At 51.4% G+C, this 21,198-nt stretch overlaps 1 protein-coding gene across 1 annotated transcript in view; it reads left to right on the forward strand.

The window, feature by feature from the left end:
* Window positions 1–21,198, forward strand: part of IGF1R (insulin like growth factor 1 receptor) — a 1,701,728-nt gene that overhangs the window by 904,770 nt on the left and 775,760 nt on the right. The window contains exon 6 of the mRNA XM_069625053.1: window positions 2,769–2,913. Within this exon, the coding sequence (XP_069481154.1) occupies window positions 2,769–2,913 (145 nt within the window). The remainder of the gene's footprint in view (window positions 1–2,768; window positions 2,914–21,198) is intronic.

Consider the following 21,198-nt stretch of genomic DNA (forward strand, 5'->3'; position numbering starts at 1 on the left):
TTGAGTTTTTATATCAGTAGACTTGCTAAAATTAGACAAGCAGACCAACTCTTTGTAGGTTACGCAGGACATAAGTTAGGATTACCAATAACCAAACAAACCATCTCCAGATGGATTATTTTAGCCATTCTGGAATGCTACAAACTGGCAGGGAAAGAGCTCCCTCAAAATCTCCGGGCTCATTTGACCAGGGGTATCGCAACATCCTCAGCTCTTCAAAGAGGGGTACCAATTAGAGACATATGTGCGGCTGCCACATGGTCGTCCGCACATACCTTTACCAAATTTTATAGCCTGGATTCCTCCTCTAGTCAAGAGACTAGATTTGGCAAAGCTGTGTTACACTCTGTTCATTCTTAAAGGGTAATATGACATCTCTTACTCCCGCCTCCAATCACATACCACTGCTATGGGAGTCTATCATAGATAAGGAATACGTCGGAGGACACAATCCCTTCGAAGAACAAGTTACTTCTTACCTTGTAACGTTCTTTCGATGGGATGTTCCTCCGTCGTAGTTCTTATCGCCCCTCCCATCCATCCCTGCAGTAACATTTCCCTTGTGGTTGCAGCTTACGCTCCTTCAAGGGTAGTAACCATTCATACAATAACTACTTTACTCTACAAAACGGAACTGAGCAACGGATGCTGCGCGTGGCCATTTATAGGCATGATGACGTCGGCGTCGATACGGTGGCCGTCGAGGAGCACCTACTCGACGGACGTCGACGCACAGCGCCCTCTACTGGGAAAAAAAATTACCGAGGCCAGCAAGCTGGAGATACAAATATCATAGATAAGGAATACGTCGGAGGAACATCCCATCGAAAGAACGTTACAAGGTAAAAAGTAACTTGTTCTCTTGTTATCAATTCCTTGATGCATTCTCTTTCAGGCTTATTCTCGTGATTACATTCATAGTTCCACTTTACTGGCATTATTTTCGGTATCATCAGTTTCACTGAGTCCAGTTTCTGCCCTTACACAGTGATGCCCGGCGGGCTCCCGGTACTCCTGTTCTGCCCATTAGCACTATCATTTCAGGGGAGCGATTTTGGGCTCACTGCTCGCTCTAGTTCTCTTCCTATACTTTGCTGCTCGTATTCCTCATTGCGTCTGTATCTCTCGCTCGTTTCTCTTCCTCTACTCGACAGGCAGACTGCCCACCATGAAGTCCTCGTGGTCACGCTACCATGGGGATTAGACTTCCTTTCTTCTTCGTTGCCATTCCTTCGGAAACACATAGCTTCTTGCATTTCCCTCTGCGGTTCAGGACACCTGTGAAAGTCACAGGCTTTGCGCCTGTCCTTGGCTCTGCCTCCTCCCAGCGTCACCTCGTTGGGGGGGCAGGGGGGGTGAGGGCTTCCCCTTCTTACACTCTTCTTTCTCTGGTTGTGCTTCCCCTCTACTGAGTATACTCTCTCACCAGCCTCCTCGTCTCAGGTAAATGTATGTCTCCCCTTAAAGAGACAGATCCTCCCTTTGTATGTACAATAGGATATTTCAGTTTTGTCTTCAGCAGACTCCCTGGAGCTTACAATGTTCTTTACATCTGGCAAGCGATCCCATATATGCCATTAGGGTCGAGGGTTTTAGGGAGTTCCTCACAGGGACAGGAGCACAAAGGGGGAGCCTCTGCCAGTAAGGTCCCACTTGCCCAGAGCTGTAGGGAGGGTCTTGCAGAGTAGGCTCACCTCCCTAGCCAAAAAAGGGGGAGGCTCTTGTAGTTTGTCCTTTGGGAGAAGGCAGACTAGCTTTGATTCATTAACGAGGCTTGAGATAAAGCTCTATGTGGGACTGTATGTCTAAGCCCATATACTTTATCCCATTGCAAAGCTGTGTGGTAATTGTCACTGTGGCCAAGAGTAGGCGACAGACAGCATTTGGACCTTTTCTGCCAACCTCTAATGCCATCATGTCCTGTGGACAGACTTTTGAACAATGCGATCTCTAAAATACTTAAGAATACCGTTAACTTGGAGTCCTCTACTTAAAAGGGGGTGTAGTGAAAAAAAGTGCATCTGTGTGGAAACTGCAAATCACAAGTGGCTGCTAATTTGTGCTCATGCTGGCCTGTGGGGACAGCTTGAACTTGTTAACACAACCACCGTTTATTTTGTCCCTGAATAGGAGAGCATGCATCAAGAGTTTGGGGGAGGGGCCGCAAATCTGCGCATCTTGCAGTGTCATTCTGGGGTTTGAATGTGTGATGATTATTATGGTATTTATCGAGCCTGTACCTAGCTCCGGGAAGCAAAAGAGCGGTTTACAGGGGTAATGAGGCGATGCTCCCCTCCCTGTGCTGCTCTGCAGGTGATTTTGTTTTGCAGGCAAATTACTCTCTCCCCTCCAACCCCCTTCACCCTCCCCCTAAGGTAAGCATTGGACTTTCAGTTTCTGCTACCTAAGTTTTATAGATTCTGTTATAGCAGTGTCTGTTATCATGACCCCTTCACCGTACCAAGCACCTCCTAAAATGGCTGACATTAGGTGACACAGCAAAACAAGTAAAAGGACCTTACGCATGTTTTCTTATTGCTATGAGTTTCTTGCAAACCTCTGGACAGAAAAGGATTGAAATAAGACCTTGTCCGTCTTGATGAAATGTGCCCTCATTAAAGCCTGCAACGTTATGAAGCCAGCCTGGTGGAATGTTTCTTTGTACTTTATCACCTGGCCTGCATTGGAAAACATGCTTTCTTATGGCACATCAAGATTCCGCAAATACCCTATTCATTTTTGTTTGAACTTTCCTTGGTTTGTTCTAGACAACATCGCAGCGGAACTAGAACATTTCATGGGCCTGATTGAGACGGTGACTGGATATGTGAAAATACGCCACTCGCATGCACTAGTGTCTCTGTCATTCTTGAAAAGTCTGCGCAGGGTTCTGGGAGAGGAGCAGCTGGAAGGGTAAGTCGGTGGAGACCTATAATAACATCTACAACCTTCACACAGGTTGCACAATTGTCTGTTTTTGCCCCAGTTCGTTCTTCCGTAGTTCTGGCATAGTTTCCGAATGGCATAATGTCGAGGTGAGTGATCAACATGTTTCTTGTTAGTATTATTTTGTAATATTGTATTTTATTAATAACAATGGTTTATCAATTTGTCAGTCAGTTATTAATGCAACAAAAAAACGGAAGTACACATGACTAAATTTCATTCAAGTGCAGTCCCTTCCCACCAAATCATATACCGATGTACTACTTCCCATGTCTTATGCGATTTGTTTAAATCCCCATACTGCCAAATATTCTTTTATTTTATTTTTTTAATTAAAATTATATAGTTTACCAAACTTTTCCATTATAAAAAAGTTTAACATTAACATCATGAAATACATCAGCCATTATTCATACAATTATTCCTAACAAAGGATGTCACATCAGCCAAGCATAGTTAGCAAAAGAAAAATCAAAAACATAACAGATAGTAGCATTTGCATCAAATGGGATCACAGATAGAGTTGTAATAACCCGTTTGTTTAACCCGTTTGTCAGAAATACGACATACAACACCATACAAATCAGTTCTAAAATAGAGAAAGCAGCGTTAGACTCAAACCCAATACCAAAACATCATCTTTTCAGTTCTGCCCATCACTCCTAAAAACCTGGCTAAGCCCCACATTTTTCCTCATTCATTAAATATGTGCAAACATGGGTAAGCATTGGCTTGCTGCTGTTGTTTTCCCGACTTCATCTTAACCAACACATATCCGGAAAATATAGAACATTGATGAACATTTCAGAAACATTAACATCGGAGTGCAGGGAAAGGTGTTCGGGATGGTGGGCTCAGGGGTGGACTGGGAACCAAAAGAGGCCCTTGAACTATATTTAAAAGTGGGCACCATATTACACATTTTCAGCAAGTCTAACCCCTTTCCTATGAGAAAATTTGGAAATGTAATGGGTTACCATACAGAAGAGGCCCCGGGTGCAAGGGCCTACCGGCAAATTTCCAGAGTTCCCCTATAGGTCAGGCCACCCCTGGGTGGGGTAGGCATGAGAGGAAAAACCGGGGGTAATGAAACCTTCCACTAGTGAAGATAAAAAATGTCCTGTTCAGGTCTGTCAGTTATCAATTTCACATAGATCGAAAGTAGTAATACTCCAACCAAACAATCTAAGCCCCCCATTATTTTCACCGTCCAACCCATATACTTCCTGCGTTTTGTTCAGTACCTTACTCCAAAAACCTTAAAACACTCTACACGAATATATGCATAAGGGTTCCTTCTTTATGACACCAGAAACATGCCATAGCACTGCTTACATTTCTTTTCTAGCCAAGGAGCCTCTTTTAAAAAGTTCTATTTTCTTCGGTAGTGTTTTAAGTAGCATCTTCCCCTGAACTGATATGCCTGTGCATCTTTGAATGGGTCAAAGCTTCTAGTGCACTGAACAGTCATGCTTCCCAGCCTGCCACCGCTTGCCAGTGTGTTTTTGTGACATTTCTATTAAATGCAAGTAGAGTTTAAGGACAATGGCACAGTACGTTTAGATGGTTAAATAAAATATGGCAAAAAGACTCCAGGAGGAAAGTCTACTATGATCAGTTGGAGGATTGGAGGTCTGTCAAACGGCTAAAGGTGTTGGTGCAGCTTGACAGCGAGTAGCCAGTAGCGTGATTCGGTGAGGACGCTGTGACATTGCAAGGTCCTTTTTTTGTGGCTCTGCCAGCAGTGCGAGGTGCACAGAAAGTGGATGGCTCTCGAGCGCCAAAAGTAAGAGAGGATCAGAAGCTCTGTGGCACCCTCTTTGGCATGATAGCTCTGGGATGTTCCCGCTCCTTGGTTGTTTACTGTCTTCTCCCCGTGGTCTCACGAGAAGGCGGACACTACTGTCCCAGACGGCTGACTAAGGGGTAAGGTGCTTGTTACTTATATTGTCTAATAAGAGCATGCTTCTGCGATCCTTTGAGCTAGACGTGCTACAATATTACGAAAAAGTTTAAAATGTTCTGTTATACTGCTATTGTGACTGATGTCTGAGGTCAGCCAGTTCAACCTGCAGCAGTACAACTAGCTTTGCTCAGACATAAAATTTAGATACGCAGTGCATGTCTTGTAATATTTTGCTATCACTCTTCGAGCTCGACATTGCACTGCTTACCTCCCAATTGAAAGTAATTGCTTAGTTGGAATCGCCTGACTTGAGCGTCCTGCTGTACAGTGTAAAAGAAAAGGGTAATTGCAACTAAGAGAAATGGTAAAGAATATAACTTGAGAAGTAAGGGCACCCCTCTTGATGTGGCGATGACTAAAACTTTGGAGGAGGCCAATTTGGGTCTCCTGTGAATGGGCCAGGGTGAAGAAGTACTGCTTTCTTCACTCTGGTAAATCCTCCGGTGCTGCCTAAATCTTACAACCAAGCAGTCCGAGCAAATGGGGAGAGCTTTAATGACTCAGACCAAAATACGGTGTGTAAGGAGATTGGGACCCAAGCAGAGGTGTTCATTCATGAACCTAGTCGACACCTGCTATTGGTTGTCCCAGTAGGAGATGAAAATGGCGCTACTACACTGGAAAAACCTCGATTACGGTTTTAGGTCAAGAAATGGGAGCTCTCTCCTGAATGCTTGTATCTGCTTAGACAAGAAATTGGTTTTAAAGATATTCCAACCTCTAATTTAAGTACCTCCCCCTGCCATTTTGCTCCCTTAAATTCAGAGGCCCAGGGGAGGATTTCTTTTGATGATAATTCTCGGGACTTCTCCACTGGAGGAAATTAGTTTCTGATGCTTGTTAATCTGCTTAGAATCACATGCTGTGCATATAGTCTGTCATCTAGTTGTAACTGCAGAGTATTGCATCTTGTCTTTCGAGAATCGAAAGGGGACGTCGACATGGATGTGCAGGTAACACTATCCCTACGTGACGTGTAGTGTACCCAAAATCCCTCATGCGTCGAGGTTCCTCAGGTTGTTTTTTTCCACCCAGCATACTGGTCGCCTTATGCGGAGTTCGTCCATAGATATTGCTATTGTTATCCTTTCGACTCTTGGTCGTATATTGTAAAATTATTGATTATTATCCCGCCGCCAATTCCATCGATGGCTGTTTCCTGATCTACACCGAAGCCGGTTCCATGGACCTTCGACGGACAGTGTTCCATTCGGTGCTGCAGACCACGTGGCCGGGCCTTCCGGCCAGCCTACACTTTGTAAAAGCATCACATTTTTCAAAAATGTGACCCCTTTTTACGTGGGGTACCGCACGTGGCTGTAACCCCGCCCTCCTTCGCTCCGCCCAGCGCATCACCCATCAGTCCTTTTCTCTGCAAATTTGTGACTGGACGCACTTGCATCTTCGATAGATTTTTTCCTTCTAGTGTCCTTCTCTCCGGTTTAGCGGTCACGTAGTAGTCCGTCTATGCCGTTTCGGTTAGATTTTCCGAATTGTTCTCATGTGACGCAGTTCTCCTCAGGCGTTGACAAAATGGCACCCGTTTGGACTCTTCCCTTACACCTACGCCATGGGTGCTGGGTGCATCTTTTCAGGTGAACAGCGTTTTTCTGGTGCACTGTTTCGTCCACTTTATGACTGGAATGCAAGGATGCCATTACAACACTCATTCTCGCTCCATGCGGCGTCTGTGCCATTGATCTTCGCCAACCCGGCTGGTGAGGGCCCCTCTTGGCAACCCTCTCCTTTGCGGCTCTGCAGCTATTCCGCTCATGAGACTTCCTCCTGCCACAGTGTCTAAGCCTTCGGCGGAGGATGACTTCTTCGGAAAATTTCAGAAGCTAATGCATTCCGACCCCATGAAGGAATATTTCAGAGGTATTTTTAAGGAAATCTGCCATCCAGGGCCCGGTTCCGTTCCGACGGTTCCCGTCACAGCACCGGTTGTTCCGGCAGCTGTCCCACCTGTACCATTTGGCCCATCTCCAGCCCTTCCGCCTGCGCCGACCTTGTCTCCAATTGACAAGTCTTCAGTGGAGCCAGACGTAACGCAGGTCGATCCAGACGTGTTGGATGACACGCAAGTAGATCAGGATGGCGATGACCAGCCCCACTCTGTTAGGGCGTTCCATGACCGGGTGCTGGACATGACTCTTCTGGATGTTCCAGTACCTGAGGCACCCCCTCCGCAGGAAGGGGTGCTTTCAGGGGCATTCACCTCGTCTCCTCAGGAGCGCACCGGCTTGTTCTGAGGTCCGCAAAGGCTGGGATAAGCCACACTCTGGACTGCATGTTAACAAAAAGATTGACGCTCGTTATAGGCTTCATACTTCGGAGGAGGTAGCCTTAGCGTCTTGCCCGCTTCCTTCCTCCACAGTGGTGGCGGCCGCTACGCTTCAATCCAGACTGGCTTCAGCGTCATCTACAGTGGTGGCTCAGGTTCTGGACAAAGTGGACAAGCTGCTTGACTCTTTGCGAAGGAAGATCTTTGCTAATTCGGCTCTGCAGTTGCGCCAGACGAACACGGATCTCATTTTAGCAGGGGCAAATATGAAAATGTGGAAAGGTCTGTTGGAATTTGAGGAGTTCATTCCTGTGGCCAAGCTGGATGATTTTAAGGCTGGCTTGTCCTATGCCAGAGTCCTGGCGCAGGATATGCTTGAGGCTGCAGTGCACCATGTCGACACCTCGGCTCGGGGCCTCATGCTTGGCACGGACACGTCTCGTCAGGCTTGGCTTCAAGCCATAAAGTTTTCCGAGGAGGTGCAGGATAAAGTTCTGGATGATCTGTCCTTTGACGGCAAAGAAGTGTTCCATTCGTCAACGGACATAGAGCTGACTAAAACAAAGGACAGCACTCAGACGGCCAAGTCTTTGTCCGTTCTGGTAAAGCCACCTTTTAGGGCTCATAGAACGCCTTTGCAGCCTCAGTCTTCCTCTGGTTTTTGGGGGTTTCTAGATCGAAAAACACAGTAGATCCTCCAGCTGGAAAATGCAGCCGGCGTCAGCAACAAGGCTGGTTTTTCTCTCGGTCTTCTGCCTCCACCTCAGGATCTGGGGGTCCCGCCTCTGAGAAATATGCTAAATGAGGGTTTTTGGCGCTCACACAAGACCCCTGTGGGAGGGCACCTTGCGTCTCACTGGGAGGCATGGCAGACCATCACCGAGGACCGATGGGTCTTGTCAGTAGCTCTGGCGGGCTTCCGCTTGCCCCCTCCCCTCTACCCCACCCTTCAATCCTACTTTCCAGCAGTCGGGGAACACCCTCCCTCAGAGCCAAAGTCCAGAAGCTTCTGGATCTCAAGGCGGTGGAACCTGTTCCCCTAGTGGAGCGAGGGGAGGGCTTCTACTCCTGTCTGTTCACGGTGCCCAAACCCAACCAGGCTAGCCTGCGCACCATCCTAGACCTTTCCCAGTTTAACCTTTCTCTTCCCTAAGAGAAATTCAAGATGATCACCCCCAGCCAGATAAAGTCCTCTCTTCAGAAGGGCGACTGGCTCAGGGGGGTGGACCTTCAAGATGCTTGCTCTTCCTCTTGCTCGTCTCAAGATGAGGCGGATGCAGATGGCTCTTCGGAGCTCATGGCTTCAGGCAGTGGATCCAGATTCCAAAATAATACTGGTTCTCCAGCATGGGGTCTGGCATGGATTCACATGCTCATGAATATTCCCCGTCGTCAGGCTGGGAATCCTCGGTAAAGAAAAAACCAGTATCAGTTTAGTTTCTGATCTGTCTTTCGTAGTAATAACCAATCACTGGTCTCTGCGTCATACTGACCACAGCCAATGACTGCCCTCTACCTAAGCACCGCCTCTGGCAGCCATCTTCAGATTTTTACCGCACGTTCATGTGTTGGGATCCTCGTGCTATTGCTCTCGAGCGTTAGTGCTATTTTTTCACGTTTTTTCTCAAAAACTTCGTTTTTTTCGGTCAAAAGAGCCTCAAGCTCCACCGACTCTCCATCCGATCAACGGGGACCCGTGTCGGATTTGTCTGCGCCCCTCAAGGGTGAAGATTTCGTCGAGCTACGCTTTTGGAGGACTCCAGAAGTTTCTCAGGCCCGGACATGGCCCAGGAGAAGGGATGCTCGACGCCCGGAAAGCTGTTCAGGGTCTGCCCTGGATGCCAGCTGCAGAACGTCTTTAAGGAGGACGAACACTCCTTTTGTCTCTACTGCTTACATGAGGACAAGACGCACGTGGAGAAGGACTGTGCGTTTTGCGGCAACATGTCGGAGCGGACCATGAAGGACCGCCATCAACGTCTCGCCAACTGGCTGGAAGGGAAGAGCCCGTCAGGCGAGAAGAAGAGGAAGAAATCCGAGCGGTCTTCTAAGACCTTTGAGGACGCCCCAGCGACGGGGGTCCAACACAAGGCAAAGCACCGCGAGTCCGCTGGCACCGGGAGCGCCGAACGGTCGGGCTCTACGGGCGCCAGGCAGGGCGCACCCTCCCCGGCACCATCAACCACGAGCCAACGCTCTGGGTCGGGTAAGAGGAAGGCCGAGCACCCGGCGAAGCTCCTGGAGAGGCCCCGGTCGAGCTCGAAGGCCCCATCGGAGGGGGAGCGAGGCAGTGTCCCCCCCTCAAGGATAAGGCGGTGAGCGCACCTAAGGTGGTGAAGGCCTTAATCCATCCGGCCAAGCCCTCTATCGAAACTGTTGCGGCGGCCCTGGCTCAGCCTGTGGGGGCTACACCAGTGGTGGCGACCTCGGGGCTCAGAGTCTCCCTGCCACCTCGGAGGGAGTCCTCTTTTGTGCCCATCGATAGGGCCCCCGTGAAATCCCCCGTGGGGAAGAAAAAGGGGGAGCAGGGCGTCGTCGTAGATTCGGCCTCAACCTCGGAGGAGGAGCTGGTCGAAGTCTTAAGCCACGGCCTCGGCGTGGAAGAAGACCGGTCCGTCGGGATGGATCCCGACGCAGGTGACGACGACATCATCGAGGGTACCGACGGGGCCCCTGATCGCCCGTCGGATTCCCCTCTGCCAGCGCCGCGAGACAACTCGGCGGCCATTTTGTTGGCTATACAGTCCTTATGCTCAGAGATAAGGACGAGACTACCGTTGCCGACGGAACCTCTCCCGTCGGGGGACCCAGAACCGGGACCTTCTGGTGTTCCCCCTACCAAGAAAAGAAGGATCCACCCTCTGCCTCCTTTTCAGCCGTCGCGCCCCTTCCAGCCCTCCTCCCCGTCCACCCGAGGGGATGATACGGGGACTGACACGGCAGCGACGGGTACGGACGACGAGGTATACGACGAGGATGTACCGTCGTCGCCTCCCACCAGGGCTTCTCCGCCCGACGAGATTGGATCGTTCCACTCCATGATCACCAGGGCATCCGAGCTTTTCCAACTCTGCCCTGAGGAGAAGAAGAAGGAAGGTTTCCTTTATCAGCGGCGCGAGGCCAAGAGGAAGACGGTCCTCTCAGTGCCTCTATTGGACGACATTTGGGATGAGGGCCTCACCCTCCTCAAGAACCCTTCCACGACGCCAGCTAGAAGAGACCGGTATGAGAAGAAGTACCGGGTCCCGGACACGGCCCCCCTGTGCCTCCGGGCGCAGCCTACCCCGGACTCCGTCGTCTCCGCGGCGGCCAGGAAAAAAGCGGGGGGGGGGTGCGGCCTCCACATCGACTTCCCCACCGGACGGCGAGGGAAAGAAATTGGACGCTATGGGACGCAGTCTCATCTCGTCTGTGGCGACGACGATTAAAGCGGCCAACGCCTTGGCTATCGTGGCCCGCTACGACAGGGAGCTCTGGTACAAACTGGCTCCCCTACTGGACTTCTTGCCGGACGACAAGAGGGCAGAGGCCCTGGAGATCCTGCAGGAAGGCGAGGTGGCTTCGGACCACGCCATTACCGTTGCGACGGACATCGCCGACACTGGGTTCCGCCAGTTGGGCAACGGCGTTTGCCTTAGGCGGCGTGGATGGCTCAAGGCTACGGACTTCCGTCAAGACGTTCAGACCAGAGTCCTGGACATGCCCTTCGATGGGAACAACCTGTTTGGCAAAACAGTGGACGATTCCCTTCAGGCCATTAAAGCGGACACCGAGACGGCCCGGGCCCTTGGAGTTCTGCAACGACGACGGACGCCCTTTCGGAGCAGCGGAGGCAAGGGTGCCTCCAATAGTTCAGGCGGTGGTTTCTCCACCTACCGTCAAGCGGCCCGCTCGTCGGCTCAGGAGGCCTACAGAGGACGAGGCAAGTCTGGCGGACCCCGCCGTCGTCGCCAAGGAGGTCAAGGCGGCAAAGCCTCGTCGAAGCAGGATTGAACCGACCGTGGGGTCGGGCCCCGACCGAAGCACCCCGGTGGGAGGCCGGCTGGCGAGCTTCGTCAGCGTGTGGGAGTCCATCTCCACCGACCGTTGGGTGCTGGACGCCTTGGCCCGGGGCCACGCGCTCGAGTTTCAAAGAAGGTGTCCGCGCGTCCCCCCCGTGGCCAGGAAAGAAATTCACGTCCCTCAACTTCTCCTGGAGGTAAAGGCGATGCTGAGGAAGGGCGCCATCGAACTCGTCCCAAAGAGACTTCGGGGCTCCGGAGTTTACTCGAGATACTTCCTCGTGAAGAAGAAGACGGGGGGATGGCGCCCCATCCTGGACCTGCGACGTCTGAACAAGTTCATCAAGGCGCAAAAGTTCCGGATGGTCACCCTCCAGCACGTCCTGGGTCAGCTGGAGGAAGGAGACTTCCTGTCGTCGTTGGATTTGGAGGATGCCTACTTCCATATTCCCATCCTAAAGGGGCACCGAAAATTCCTCAGGTTTGTGGTCCAAGGGCGTCACTACCAGTTCAAAGCCCCCCCCTTCGGACTACGGTCGGCCCCCAGGGTATTCACCAAGTGCCTTGCACCGGTGGCGGCGCAGCTGCGCCGCGAGGGGATCCACGTCTACCCCTACCTGGACGACTGGCTCATCCGAGCCAAGACGAGGGAGCTCGCCCTGGATCACACGGCAAGGACCGTCCGACTTCTCACGGACCTGGGATTCTCCGTGAACTACGCCAAGTCTCACCTGGTACCCGCGCAAAACGCACTGTTTCTGGGAGCGAAGCTCGACACAGTGTCTCTTCTGGCCTCCCCGTCGGAGGAAAGGACCAGGTCCATCCTGGGCAAGGTACAGCGGATGTTGGTTTCCGACGCGGCCAAGGTGAGGTCCATCAAGTCCCTCCTCCGAATGATGTCTTCCTGCATCTACCTCATTCCCATGTGCAGGCTCCGGATGCGCCCGTTGCAGGAGTTCCTGGACGCGCGCTGGATCCAAACGACGGGCAGCTTCGAGGAGAGGATCACACTCGACGAGAGTTTCCGCCGAGCGGTCCGGTGGTGGGGCAACCGCACGCATCTGACGGCGGGCATGGACTTCCAGACCCCAGACCACCAGGAGACAGTGACCACCGATGCCTCCCTGGAAGGGTGGGGAGCGCACACCGAAAATCTGCACGCGAGAGGCCTTTGGCTCCCGACGGAGAAGTCCCTCCATATCAACGTCCTGGAGCTCCGTGCAGTGTTCTGGGCCCTCGGGTCCTTCCTTCCGTCCCTCAAGGGCAAGGTGGTGAGGATCTTCACCGACAACACCACCACCATGTTTTACATCAGGAAACAGGGCGGAACCAGGTCCCCAGCGCTGTCCAAGGAGGCGCAGGACCTGTGGCATTGGGCCGTCGCCCAAAGGATGTTTCTGGTGCCGTTTCATCTGGCAGGGATAAAAAACACCATCGCCGACTCACTCAGCAGGGAGCTGCGCTCGTGCCACGAGTGGGAACTACGGCAGGATCTAGTGGACCGCCTCTTCCGACGGTGGGGCACACCCCAGATCGACCTGTTCGCGACGGCGACGAACTCCAAGTGCCGGAGGTTCGCCAGCAGGTTTCCCCAGGCGAGGAGCATGGGCGATGCCTTCTCGTTCCCCTGGGAGGGCCTGTTCCTCTACGCGTTCCCTCCTTTGCCACTGCTAATCCGGCTCGTCAACCGGCTCAAGAGGTCACGGTGCAGGATGATCCTCGTCGCACCTGCGTGGCCGAGGCAGATATGGTTCCCGGACCTTCTGGACTTGTCAGCGTCCCCGCCAATCAAGCTGCCGGTGGACGCGGATCTACTCTCCAGGGAAGGAGGCGCCATCCTCCACCACGACCCGAAATCGCTGAACTTGCAGGCCTGGCTCCTGCAGCGCTAGAGTTTGGAGGATACGACATACCGGCCGACTGCAGAGAGGTTCTTGCAAAGGCCAGGGCGTCCTCGACTCTTAAATGCTATGGACACAAATGGAAGAGGTTCTCTGTCTGGTGCCACGCACAGAAGATTAACCCTCTACGGATTACGGCTCCCCAGGTACTGCCGTACCTGCTGACGCTGGCCAAAGCTGGACTGGCACACGCGTCCATCAAGATTCATCTTGCTGCGATCTCCCGATACACCAGAACCACGGGCCGGGCGTCCTTGTGGTCTCATCGTCTGGTGAAAGAGTTCATGAAGGGACTGTTCAGATCGTTCCCACCGGTGAAGGCTCCAGCCCCGGCGTGGGAGCTCAACGTGGTGCTGACCAAGCTCATGGGACCTCCGTTCGAGCCTCTGCACTCGGCCCCGTTGAAGTTTCTGTCGTGGAAAACAGCGTTTCTTGTGGCCATCACCTCCGCACGACGGGTGGGAGAGATCCAGGCCCTTTCATGCAAGGCCCCGTACTTGACTTTTCACGACACGAGGGTAGTGCTCAGGACGCACCCCTCCTTCATGCCCAAGGTACCGTCGGACTTCCATCTCAACGAAACCTTGGTGTTACCTGTGTTCTTCCCGTCGCCTTCGTCGCCGGCTGAGAGGACTTTGCACTCGCTGGATGTGGCTAAAGCGCTGAAGTTCTACGTGGACCGCACGAAGTGTTTTCGGAAGACGTCACAACTCTTTGTGAATTTTGGACCTGTCAATCAGGGGAAGGCTCTCTCGAAGGCTTCCATTTCCAGATGGCTCTCCGGCTGTATCATGTACTGTCATCGGTTGGCAAACCGACCGCTGCCTGGCCGTCCGAGAGCCCATTCCACCAGAGCGATCGCAGCTACCACGGTGTTCCTTTCTGGTGTGCCCCTGCTGGACATATGCAGGGCTGCTACGTGGAGGTCGACGCACACCTTCACGAAATTCTACTGCGTCGATCGGGATTCCAGGGAGGAGTCCAAGGTCGGCCAAGCAGTGCTGCGCAACCTGTTCGCCTGAGGTGAGCCTGGTGAGGAGGTAAGATGCTTAATGTTGAGTTTGATGTACTGCTTAATGTTGAGCCGTTGCCACCTCCCGTGGTTGTGCATGTGTGTACTGCTATGTATTCTTTATTCATGAGCATGTGAATCCATGCCAGACCCCATGCTGGAGAAGGAACAAGTTACTTACCTGTAACTGTTGTTCTCCAGCATGGGTCTGGCATGGATTCACATGCGAACCCTCCCGCCTGCCCCTCTGCGGCTCTTCACTTGGTCATACTGCCACTTCACGTGCTTCCAAATCTGAAGATGGCTGCCAGAGGCGGTGCTTAGGTAGAGGGCAGTCATTGGCTGTGGTCAGTATGACGCATAGACCAGTGATTGGTTATTACTACGAAAGACAGATCAGAAACGAAACTGATACTGGTTTTTTCTTTACCGAGGATTCCCAGCCTGACGACGGGGAATATTCATGAGCATGTGAATCCATGCCAGACCCATGCTGGAGAACAACAGTTACAGGTAAGTAACTTGTTCCTTCCATCGTTCATGAGGACGGACCTCTTGCGGTGGTCGTCTCTCCGCAATCTGTTGGTGGGCGTTCGCTTCCAGGACCCTTGCCCGCAATGGACTGTCACAACAGACTCCTCCCTTCTGGGTTGGGGGTGACGCTGGATCATCTTCAAGTTTCAGATCTCTGGTCGTCACAGGACAGACAGCTTCATATAAATTATCTGGAGCTTCTGGCTGTATTCCTGGCGCTGAAAGCGTTCAAACCAGGTATTATCAACAGGGTGGTCCGTGTCTGCTTGGACAATGCAGTGTCCATGTTCTACATCAACAAGCAGGGGGGGGGTACCAGATCTCCTCCTCTTGTGGATCTTGCCATTCAGATTTGGGAATGGACCATTCAGCATGGCATTTGGCTGGTAGCGGTTCACATCCTGGGCCAGCTGAATGTCACTGCGGATGCCCTTAGCCGATGAGTAATTGGGTCAGCTACGAGTGGGAACTGAACACAGAGATCCTCTTTGACATTTTTCGCTATTGGGGCACTCCAGAAGTGGACCTCTTTGCGACAACTATAAACAAGAAGCTTCCCCTGGATGCCTCCAGGAACGGGCTCAGAGCCTCCTCACTCTGGGATGCTCTCGAAATCCCATGCCACAGTATGAAGGCCTACGCCTTTCCGCCTCTTCCTCTGATCCATCGAGTGCTTTGCAAGCTGAGTAACACTGTGAATTGCTGCCTGATGTTAATAGCCCCTTGGTGGCCAGCCTGGTGGCCAGCCAGGTTCTAGTTTTCAGAGCTTCAGCATCTATCAGTGTGCCCGCCGCTCAAGCTTCCACAGGTTCCCGACCTGCTTCACCAGAGCGATCAACAACTGTGGCACCCCTCCCCACAATCGTTCAGCTTGGCAGCTTGGTGCTGGAGTTCAGATCTTTAGAGCGTTTCAACTTGTCCGCGAATAACATGGGCATTATTCAAGCAGCGAGGAAGCCCTCAACAAGATCTCAGTATAAAAGTAAATGGCTACGCTTCTGTCACTAGTGTTTTCCGAGGCAGCCAGACAGCAGGGAGGCTACTATTGACACGGTCCTGTCTTTTGTCTCACATTTGGCAGAGTCTGGCATCCATGTCTTATCCTGCAGGACATATTTATTGGCTGTTGCTGCTTATTTGTCCATTGAACAGTGTTCTTTTTCACTGTCTAATCCAGTCATTAAAAGACACTTTGCAGGCCTGATGCATCTATATCCTCCTGTTCGCAATCCGCATCCAAGGTGGGATTTGAATGTGGTCCTTACGGCCTTGTGTCATAAGCCTTTTGAGCCCATGGCTACTGTCGATTTTAAGTACCTTTCCGGGAAAGTGTCCTTTTTGATTGCTGTGACTTCGGCAAGGCATGTAAGTGAGCTTCAAGCCTTTTCGGTTGAGCATCCATTCCTTACTTTTCATAAAGATTAGGTTGTTTTGCGAACAAATCCAGCCTTTCTTCCTAAGGTGGCCTCTGATTATCATCTGAATCAGTCAATTTTATTGCCTGTATTCTTCCCAAACCCAGCCTCAGAGGCCGAAAGGGTTCTGCACTGCCTGGACGTTAGAAGAGCCCTTAAATTCTATCTGGACAGAACATCTGAGCTCAGGAACTCCATGCAGCTTTTTGTGACCTTCGGAAGTCCGCAAGGAAAGCCGGCCTCGAAAGCGACCATCTCCCGGTGGATCGCTGCCTGTATTTCTGAGGCATATACCATTCAGGCTCTTCGGGCCCCAAAGGGAATTCATGCTCATCTTGTGCGGGGCAAGGCGGCCGCCGTTGTCTTCCAAAAATATGTTCCCTGGGAGACCATCGCGAAAGCGGCTACGTGGGCCTCCCCATCGGCTTTTTGTAAGCATTAATGTCTGGACCTGAGCTCCAGGGCTGATGCTCAGTTCGGTCAAGCTGTGCTTAAGAACCTGTTTCAGTAAGGAGTTTCCATCCACCCGTAATTCCTGTGAGGAGTGCTTGGGAATCTCCCACAAATATGGAGGAAAGGGGACGGGACGTAGCAGTATAATAAAGTTACTCACCGTAGTCACTGCCTTACTCCTAGTCCATAGTCCCCTTACCTACATACGCCCCCGCCGTCCCCTCTAAAAAGGTTCCTCTGTTATTGCTTAAAGGTCATAGACCTGGCAATAGAAAATTACTGATGCGCTGGGCGGAGCTAAGGAGGGTGGGGTTACGGTCACATGCGGTACCCGCGTAAAAAGAGAAGGACACATTTTTGAAAAATGTGATGCTTTTTACAAAGTGCTCCGGTCATGTCCCACAGGACGGAGGAATGTCCCATAAGTATGGAGGAAAGGGGACTATGGACTAGGAGTAAGGTAGTCACTACGGTGAGTAACTTTATTATTTGCCCCTGAATCATGCCGAGACGGCTTGTGCGGCTTGCAAACTCCTGCATCCAAAATCACTAAAGGAGCGCCGTGTTAAGTGGTGGGCAGCCTACGGAATGTCACAGGCCGAGTCTAGTTCTGTTGCTGCCACAACCGCCGATTGTGACGAGGGGGTAAGTGACGAACAGGGCTCTGATTCGGAGGCCATTGACCTCTTGGTGGAGCATTCCCGCTCCGCGTCGTCTGTCCCCGGCCCCGTCAGGCAAGACTCAGGTCCTGCTATGGGGGACTGTACATCCTGCCGACAAGGACGCACACTCTCTACACACTAAAGACACTACCCCCGGGACGTCCTCGACAAAACAGTCGAAACGGCCCATAGCCCCAATGGGCACACCGAATATTTCGGCCGTGCCCGCTGGTCATCAGGATCGGCAGCCCTCCCTGCAACCGCAGCTGCGCCTTGCGACTGGGCATTCTAAATCGAAGGGCGCTGCCCCCAATGCTCAGGAGACCGTCGAGACGCATCAGAAGAAGGTGCCCACGGTCGAGAAGGGCCCGGTTCCACCGTAAACAACCACGTAACCGCACGACCGAACTAGACACCCTTCCTCCTCTGAACAGGTTACCAAAAGCATCACTAGGATTATTTTGGTGGATAATCAAAAGCAACAGTCCAGGGATTCAGCGATACCCAAGGACAAACCTAGGGATTCGTCGAAATCCAGGGATAGGCTGAAGGGGTCATCTGAACCCACAGAGAGGCCTAAGGACAGACAAAAGGACTTGCATCAAACGTTGGTCCCTCGAAAGGGCTTTTCGGAAGGCACAGGAGGGATTTCTTCGACGTTAAAGGAGAAATCTCGACGTTCTGCGACAGAAGATCCATTACAAGATCCTTTTCCACCCCTAGACTCCTCTGGTACATCTATTTGGGCCAGAGATAAATTGGAGGGATGTATGGATAGGTTGGAGAGATTTGTACAACTCTCAGAGAAGTCCATGCCCAAGAGGCCTCGGGGAGAGGGTTCCCTTCCCCCTGTGGCAAAAATGTAAAAAGTCTTTGATCCTTCTAAGGAAGAAGAAGATGAAATATATACTTGTGACCTCACTGGAGATGAGGTTCCTGTGGACCAATACAATCAGGATGAAGATCCCTTTGCTGACACTGAGGATGTTCATATCGACCTCAGAGAGGGTTGGGGGATGACCGAGACCTGGGTGATTCTCAGCATTGGCAGTCACCTAATCCAACACCGGAACCTGATGTCTTGTGCATGGATTCCCCCCCGACAGGCCTTCCCAGTTGACAGCCAAATGGCGTACAACCCCATATTAAGGAAGGCAGCAGAACATTTCCAGATTGCTACCCAGGAATCTGTACCAGAGGCTGATTTTTTTTTTTTTGTCGAGGACATCTTAAAAGAGAAGCCAACGGCGAGCCAAGCTATTTCTCTGCTGAACTCGATCAAGAAGCGGTCGGCCCCTTCATTATTGACACCTGCCCTAACTAGAGCAGTAAATCCTAGATTAGAATTTTTTTTTTGACCTTCCCCCTCTGACCTCATGCTTCTCCAGACTTCCTGGTGGTAACTACAACCAGGAAGAGAGCAGGGGTTCCCCTATCAACTGGGAAGGCACCGCCGGACAAGGAGTGCAAGAGGCTTAACGCTCTGGGGAAAAGGGTCACGGCTGCCGCAGCTTTTTCTACTCTTATCGTAAATGGTTATAGGTCAAAGGATTGAATACAAAGGATCGAAATTCAATAGGGTCGAGTCAAAAGGACCGAAAACAAAAAGGTCGAATTTGTTTTTTAATTTTTTTTTTTTTGGGGGGGAGGTACCCCCCATCCCCTGTTCTTAGTCTAAAAAACACTTTATTTTCCTTTATGGAAACCCAAAAAAATATATATATTTAAAAAAGGCATTCAACCTTTTTTTTCTGCCCTTTTGACTCGACCCTATTGTATTCGATCCTTTTGTTTTAGATCCTTTGACTGGACACCATCACAAATGACACTACTTTGTTGGCTAGTTATGCCGACGCACAATGGACCACACTACAAGAGGGCCGTGAAGTCCCAGAGCTACTGCGGGCTCGCCTGCCCTCCATGGTAGCAGAAGGCAGACAAGTTAATCAGAGTATTTTAAAAAATACTTCAGATGCGGCAGAGACAGCTGGCAGGTCCTTGGCTCAGGGTACCCTGGTTTCAAACCAGAAACTCAAGCTTCACTAATAAATAAGCCAGTGGAGGAGACTAACCTATTTGGAAAGGCAGAAGACCAAGCGCTCGAAACTGCTAAAAAAGAGCATGACACCCCGAAGACCATGGATCAGATCACCCAGAGGCCTTCCCCAAGGAGGGGGAGCGGATCGAGACGTTCCCTTCGTGGCCAACATTTCCCTCAGAACCAGTATGGCTTGGGAAATAATTGGTCCTCCCCCCAAGGAACCAGCAGCTACACCACATCGTATCCCACAAGAGGTCAATGACGTGGAAAAGTAAGGGGCCGGAACTCTACTCCTTGAGGCTCCCCGGCCTGAGGCCAAAAATGACCCGCAGATCCGGGTCCCCTCCCATGCCTCCCCGGTAGGGGGCCGGCTAACATTCTTTCTTCAAGCATGGAAGGGGACAACTACAGACCAGTGAGTACTCAAGTCCGTCGCCCACGGGTACTGTATAGAATTCTGCTTGTCCCCCCCCCAATTCAGACCTCCACGTTCAAGACGCCTGACACCTGCTACAAGAAGTCAAGACCCTGCAGGAAAAGGACGCCATAGAAGTCGTACCTCTTCTACAGCTTAACAAAGGTATTCTGTGTACTTCCTTGTACCCAAAAAGGATCTCACCATCCACCCAGTACTAGATTTGCACCCAGCGAACACATTTGTGAAACCTCAAAATGGTCCCCCTGCAGGAGGTCATCCACCTGCTCACACAGGGGGATTACATAGCAACATTAGACATGAAAGATGCATACTTTCATATTCCAATGTTGCCAGCACACAGAAAATACCTCCGGTTCATGATACAAGACAAGCACTATCAGTTCAAAGTACTACCCTTCGGCATAACCTCAGCACCAAGGGTATTTACAAAGGTGCTGGCACTGGCAGCAGCACACCTGCGCAGGCTATCCATCCCGGTTTATCCTTGCCTCGCCGACTGGCTCATAACAGGGGACTCTTACAAGACATGTCTGTCAAATACCCAAGGGACAATAGACCTTTTATTCAGCCTAGGATTCTCCATCAACGAGAAGAAATCCAGTTTAAACCCCAGTCAAGTCAAGCAGTTCCTGGGGGCTCTAATTCGAACAAAGGACGGCCTCGTCTTCCCCTCCAACGAGAGGGTCCAAAACATGTTTCAAATCCCTCACTATATGCCAGTCGAGAGGTGATGGTACGCAAGGCTATGCAAATGCGACTGTTAGGAATGATGGCGTCATGCATTTATTTGGTTCCTCACGCGCGCTTGCGCATGCGTCCAATGCAGGAGTGGCTCAACAGCCAGTGGTGTCAGACCAGAGGACAATGGGACGATCTCTACGCTGGTGGTAGAAAGAGAACCTTGTGAAGGGAAAATCCTTCACCACCCCCGCAGTGGAGGCCACTCTCACTACAGACGCATCTCTCACAGGGTGGGGAGCTCGCTGGCTTCAACAAACAGCACACAGAGTTTGGTGTCAGACATAGCATTCAAACATATAAATCTGTTGGAACTGTTTGCAGTTTTCAAAGCACTGAAAGCCTTTCAGACACAACTGCAAGGGAAGACGGTCCTGATCCTCACAGACGGCACCACGACCATGTATTACCTAAACGAACAGGGAGGCACTCACTGTCCAGGGCTGTCCAAACTGTAGTGGGCTCTCAAACACATTTTCCTGTTATCACAACATGTTCCAGGGGAACTCAATCTTCTGGCAGACGTACTCAGCAGAGATTTCCCACTACCCATGGAGTACGGACTGCGATTACATGGAGACATTATCTCCAACGTTTTCGCAGAATGGGGTTTTCCAGAGATCGACTTGTTCGCAACACTGGAGAACGCTCAATGCCAAGACTATGCCTCCAGGTACCCCCAGAACCGTTCCAAGGGGAACAGACTCTGAATCACATGGTCAGGGAAATTTGTTTACGCTCCCCCCACCCCCGACTCCTCTACTGAACAAGATAGTGCACACGATGCACCAGGAACCAGTCCCCAT

The sequence above is a fragment of the Ambystoma mexicanum genome, chromosome 11 (genome assembly GCF_040938575.1).
Source record: "Ambystoma mexicanum isolate Mex_15411 chromosome 11, UKY_AmexF1_1, whole genome shotgun sequence".
NCBI classification, from domain to species: Eukaryota; Metazoa; Chordata; class Amphibia; order Caudata; family Ambystomatidae; genus Ambystoma; species Ambystoma mexicanum.